The sequence below is a fragment of the Eurypyga helias genome, unplaced genomic scaffold (genome assembly GCF_000690775.1).
Source record: "Eurypyga helias isolate BGI_N326 unplaced genomic scaffold, ASM69077v1 scaffold16055, whole genome shotgun sequence".
Lineage (NCBI taxonomy): Eukaryota > Metazoa > Chordata > Aves > Eurypygiformes > Eurypygidae > Eurypyga > Eurypyga helias.
In genome coordinates, this window is record NW_010250981.1 from 1 (window position 1) to 5943 (window position 5943).

A 5943-nucleotide genomic window follows, 5' to 3' on the forward strand; every position below is an offset into this window, starting at 1 on the left:
CTTGCCACATCGGTGGCACCACTCTCCATGCCTTTGCAGGTAACGGTCTGCCTGACATCTGAGGGGCTGGGAGCCCTTGATCCCTTCCCAAAGAGTCAGAGGCTTCCCAAAGCCTTGCTTTCTTATCCCCTGCCAGGGATCGGCTCTGGGAAGGCATCCCTGGAACAGTGTATTCAGCTGGCGGAGAGGCCTGGGGTGCGCCAGCACTGGCTGGCCCGCCAACGCCTACTTAATTATCGATGAGATCTCCATGGTGGATGGCAAGTTCTTTGACAAGCTGGAGGCAGTGGCGAGGTGAGTGTGTCAGGTCAAACAACTAAGAGAAATTACTTTATCTAAATTTCCAGGCTGCTTTCTTCCTCTGGTTGTGTGAATGGATACAAGGTGACCATTGGCACAGGACTGGAAGGAAGTGTGAAATCACAGCCAGCATCTGGGCAGGCCTTTATCTTGAGAGAGTTTTTGACCATGTTCCCACTCGTGGCTGTTCTGGTTGTTGTTTCCATTTCTGGAGCTAAGTGTTGTCTACAGAGCTGTGTGCAGAATACAACTGCCTATGTTGTGCCCAGCTGTTCTCTCTTGCAAAGAGAAGCAGCTGTAGTGTAACAGCCAGCAAGGAACCAAGACTAGTAATGACATCTGGTGTGGGTAGGTGAAGAAAAACAAATGCCTTGCGATAGCATTGCTTAGTTGAGTTCTTCGGACACAGCTGATGATCATCATCCTCTCCTGCAGGTGGTGTATGTTTGAATATACTAGCAGACTAAGAAGTAACTTCTGAGACCTGATTATTCCAGGTCCTGCAGGGCATTCAAAGCTTCTCTTCCCTTCTTTCCTTTCAGGGTGGTCAGAAAACGAGATGAGCCTTTTGGAGGAATTCAGCTAATCATCTGTGGGGACTTCTTGCAGCTACCTCCAGTCTGCAAAGTTAATGAAGAAACCAAGTTCTGCTTTCAGGTAGAATATTGTCCCTAAACTCATTCTCATACTTCCAACCTACCTCTTCCTTAACATGAGGATGATTTGCCAGGCAAAAAGCTGGAGGAAATGCATCCACATAAACATGGAGCTGACTGAAGTGCGGAGACAGACTGACAAGACCTTTGTCTCGCTCCTGAGTGCAGTCCGTTTAGGCAGGTGAGGAGAAACTCTGCTCTCTTTGTAATCCCCTGCTCTATACTGATGGAGCAGAGGAAAAAGCAGTTTGTCACTTCTTTCCTGTGCTCCATCAGGAATGTGTGGCTGGGGGCAATAGCTATAAATGTTTGTGTTTAATGTAAGTGCACTTCATATGTGCTGCTGTGGTACAATTAGCGATCCCTGCTGAGAAATGTAACAGATCCTGAGCTGTCAATGGCCAGGGCAGGGCTGGAGTAGACACTTGCACTGCTCTCCAACTCTGTGTAGTTATCTTTCTCTGTCTTTCTCTCTAGAGGTGTGGGGCTTACATGGCCTGATCCAGCTGTGTGGATGTTACTGCTGCTCATCGCAATCACTTTAAATAATCCCCTTTCCTGGTTGCCAGGTGCACAGAGGACGTTACCAGACTACTGATGCAGACCGCTAGTAACAAGTCTGAGCGTGATGGGATCCTGGCTACGCGGCTCTGCACCCATAAAGATGATGTAGAAATGACTAATGAGAGGTGCTTGCAACAGCTATCAGGTGAACTCCTTGGAGGAAGCTGCTGGCTCTGGGGCTGAGCTCTGAGTGGATGCCAGGGGCATACTGCAGTGCCAGAAGGAACTGGTGTTCTGACATAGACAGCAGCACCAGTCCAAGCTGTGCACGTTGGAGTTGAGCTGCCTGGGGAAAAACTTCACAGCTTTTTGCTTAACAACCCACACTGTTACTTCTTGGTGTGTAATAGCGAGCTCATTGCTTGCTGTGTGGTAGGGTGGCTCGCTATTGCCCCATACCCTTGCTTTTTCTTTCTATAGCCTCTCAGAAAGGTCATGCTTCATCCAGTCACAATTTGAATTAAGGGCTGCTTCATTTCTACCTCCCTGCCTGGCTCTAGGATTCTTTCTTAGTCCTCTCTGGAGGTCTGGTGTTGGCAGCAAGCCAAACTGGTCATAGGCTGAAGATGGTGGCTTTTCAGTCCTATTTACTGCTGGCTTTTGATTCCTGAGCCTTCTCATGCTCTGGGAGTTATGCTGGGAAGAGAGGCAGTAGTGAGTTTTCTGCTGTTTAGACGTGACAAGGTTTGTGTGAAAAATGTCCTACTAGCAGAGCAGAATGGATTTTAAAACAGGAATTGCTGTTAGAAAGAAACGCTGATCCTCCAGCAGCGCTGTGCAGAATATGTTCAATGGTGGCAATTTGTTATGTCTTTCTTAACAGGAGAGCTGCACACTTTTGAGGCTTTGGACAGTGACCCAATGCTAGCGAAGTTAATTGATGCTCAGTGTCCTGTGGGTGGTAGAGTTGCGCTGAAGCTTGGAGCTCAGGTGAGTGTGTGTACATACATCTGTGAAAGACCAGAGGATCCAATGACATCAGAAAAATAAAGGAATAGCAGATAAATGTATAGACTAATGTGTAGAATGCAGATTCCATATAGAATGGCTATGTCAGGCCAACAGAAGGCTCTGTCCAAATCTTTGTATCTTTTCTGCTTGGAATTTCATTCAGCCAGAGAATTAGTTTGATTTGGGTGCAGGTCCATGTCTTGCGGACAGTGGTGACTGCCATGACTTTGACACACATTTCCAATCAGGGTCAGAAGCTTCCAGGTAGCAGCCCTTGCCTGCAGTCTCAGCTCCAGGTACAGCAGCCCCCTTGACCTGTAACGGTATGGCACAGCTGGCCAAATTTGCAGGGCTAGGCACCTTGCTCCATGAGCTAAGGCTGTCAGAGTGGAAAGGATGCAGGACTGTGCCTAACAGCAGCACTGTTTGCCTTGGGAAGTGGCTCCTTTGGTGTTCCTAGAATCTGTATATGTCTAGGTTAGCTGGTGTTTGGGGAAAGGGATCTGTTCACTGGATCTGAGCTCACAGCTGTGGACAGAAGCAGCTGAAGTGAAATGTTCCGTGCTTCAGAATTATGTAGTTAGGAATTCTAGGAAGGAAATGCTGTGAAATAGTTTCAAATTGGAGATGGTGTTCTGTCCGCAATAGCATGATGTGACTGTGGACATAACAGCTTGATGTGCTTTATGCTTCCTCAGTGGAAGTGTAGCTGCAGGTGCCTGAACAGGCTGTAAAGCCAGCGCACTAAGGGGTTTTTGTTTTTCTCTGTAGGTGATGCTAGCCAAGAATCTGGATGTGTCACAAGGGCTGGTGAATGGGGCACGAGGAGTTGTTGTAGGATTTGAAAGTGAACAGAAGGGTAAGTAAGCTTTTTGACCTTTTGTTGAAGGAAAAGTTAAAAAACAAAGCTATTTATCATTGATGGCTGACTTCGTTAATCTTGTTAACTGCTTGGTAAGAATAACTTGAGGGAAAGCATAAAGGAGGTCATCTCTGCAGCGAGAGGCTTGGGGCTGTCATGAGCTGTGATGTCGTGGGCTAGATCAGCTGTAACTATCTGTAGAGCCCCTTGTGTTTGCTTTTCTTTATTTTTTTAGACGTGTGTGCTCGCTTACATTTCCTGTTTGTTCTGCTGAAGCAAGTCTTGGTGTGGTTGGGTTGGTTTTTTTGGTGTGTCCATGCCCCATGTGTTGTCCCCTGTGTCCAGTCCCTCCAGATAATGTTCTGCTACCTGGATTGTGTATTTTTTCTCTACATCTCAGCTGATAAATTACCTGACTTTAATTCTCATGCTTATGTAAGCCCCAAACATAATTTCAAGACATCCTATTTACTGTGTGTGGGTTTTGGTGGTTTTTTGGGGGGAGATTTTCTCTTTTTAATGCAGCCCTAAAATTAATGAAATACTGATACGGGGAAGGAGAGGTGGGGGGGTGGAAGTGTTCTTAGGCTGCTGGCTTCCTGGCTGTTAGAGTGTCAGGAATACATCCCTGTTTCTCTCTTGCTCCCATTCCTACAGGGCTGCCTAAGGTGAGGTTTCTCTGTGGGGTCACCCAGGTCATCAAAATGGAGAAATGGGTCTTCAAAGGACCATCAGGAGTTCATCTGAGTCGTCAGCAGTTGCCTTTAAAATTGGCATGGGCTATTTCCATTCACAAGAGTCAGGTGGGTGTTCTTATACAGCTGTCTGTAGACTTTTACAGCACCATAAGCCTTATTTCCTGGGTGAGCTTGCATTGCTGGGAAAACTGGAAGACTTCTAGAATATGTATGTCTAGCTGCAGAGATGGCAGCACCTCTTTTGCTTGTAATGCTTACCTAGAGAGCCAAGAATGGGCCAGTAATACTGCTGAGGTTTCCATAAAGGTGCTGCCATCTGCATAGCTGGTGTCAGACTATAAAGCAGCATTATCTACCTCTGCGGGCTGATCAGAGTGGTGTTTCCTTGATAGTCACCAGCATTAGTGACCCTGAGGTTTGGCAGTGTACCTGAGGAAGCTGCAGCAGCCACAGCTGTGCTCTTTGGGCTGGAATCCCCCTTTGGTGGTGCGTGGTTGGTTGTGGGTTTGGGTTTTTTTTTTTTTTCCTCAACGTCACTAATACAATTCCTACCTTTCCAGAGGACTTGATGCACTTCAAGTACTTGTCTTGGTATTGGATCTGTGAGTTTGTTCCCATGCCACTGTTTAAACCAGGCCAGGTTGTAAATTCTGCTGCCTCCTGGGATGTCTCTTGGTGCAGACAGGGCTGGTCAGGCCTCACCCGAATTCTGTCCCAGATGGTCTGCCCGAGGACTGCTTGAGACTGGTGGCTGCTCCAGTTAATTACTAGGAGTGAAAACAGCAGTATTTTTTTCCCTGCTGAGTTGATTATATGCCAAAGATAGTACTTTGACAGTCTCACAGGACAGGTTAGTATTGATACAGCAGTGTTCTTGTTTGTTTGTTCTGTAACAAACTTCTCCGTGTCTTTGACAGGGCATGTCTTTAGACTGTGTGGAAATCTCCTTGTCTCGTGTCTTTGAAAGCGGGCAGGCTTATGTAGCCCTCTCCCGAGCCCGAAGCCTTGCGGGTCTCCGTGTTCTGGATTTTGATCCAAAAGTAGTGAGAGCTGATCCTTCTGTGTTGCAATTCTATAGAGAGCTGAGACATCATCAACCTCCAAGTCAGGTAAAGAAATACCCTGTGCTAGCAAAGCCTGCTTGTGCAACCGAAATGAGAGATGTTTGTGCTGAGATGCTACTTTTTTTTTTTTTTCCCTAAGCAAGATAATTAAAATTAAAACTTGTTGTGGCAGGAGAGATGAAACTGTAGAGACGGAATGTTGTGGGGCAGCTCTGGGTGGCAAAATATCTACTGTAGTGTTGGGATTGTATAGCACTGCCTGGCCCAGTGGGTGGAAGGGTGGGTTGGGATTCTTTGATCCTCTTCTTGCAGTTAGGACTGAAGGGGAAGCGGACCCCCAAGAAATTTCTTCTCTCGTCTCCTCCTCCCTCCAGGGTTCACTACACACCCGTTTAAGTGCTGATGAGAAGGAGAACTGGAAATGCAGATGAGAATGCTCTTCTGGCCCCTGCAAGTCATCAGCACAGACTGTTGAGTTGCAGCGATTTTGGTATTGAGTATATTTGATAACACAGAAAAAGTTAGAGGAATTTTTTTAGACGTCTACTTCGTGTGGCTGACTTCGGATGTGCAGAAGTATCCCTGTCTCGTGTCTCTGAAATTTGGAAGGGTTCTGTAGCCCCTTTCTGGGCTCAGAGCCTTGAGTACTTCTGTATCAGAGATGCAACTCTAGCAGACAAAATGACTGAACAAGGACGTGCCTGAGGGACCTTCCCTGTCTGCCTTGTTGCTTTTTATTCTCCACATACGCAGACTGAAACTTGTGTGCCTTTATTCAAGTATACTGTGGTTGAGAGATAGAAGGTGTGTGTCCTCTTTGCATGGATGGATAGGACCTGTTCACAATA

At 46.7% G+C, this 5943-nt stretch overlaps 1 protein-coding gene across 1 annotated transcript; it reads left to right on the plus strand.

The window, feature by feature from the left end:
- Positions 1-5: 5 nt before the first annotated feature.
- On the plus strand, positions 6-5140 carry PIF1 (PIF1 5'-to-3' DNA helicase; the record flags this gene model as incomplete). Its single annotated transcript, XM_010151866.1, is given in 10 exon segments — positions 6-39; positions 137-225; positions 227-294; positions 843-957; positions 1031-1137; positions 1526-1665; positions 2344-2450; positions 3243-3330; positions 3991-4136; positions 4949-5140. Coding segments are annotated over 10 exon segments (1086 nt in total), but the record flags the coding sequence as incomplete, so codon positions are not given.
- Between the last annotated feature and the right edge of the window lie 803 nt (positions 5141-5943).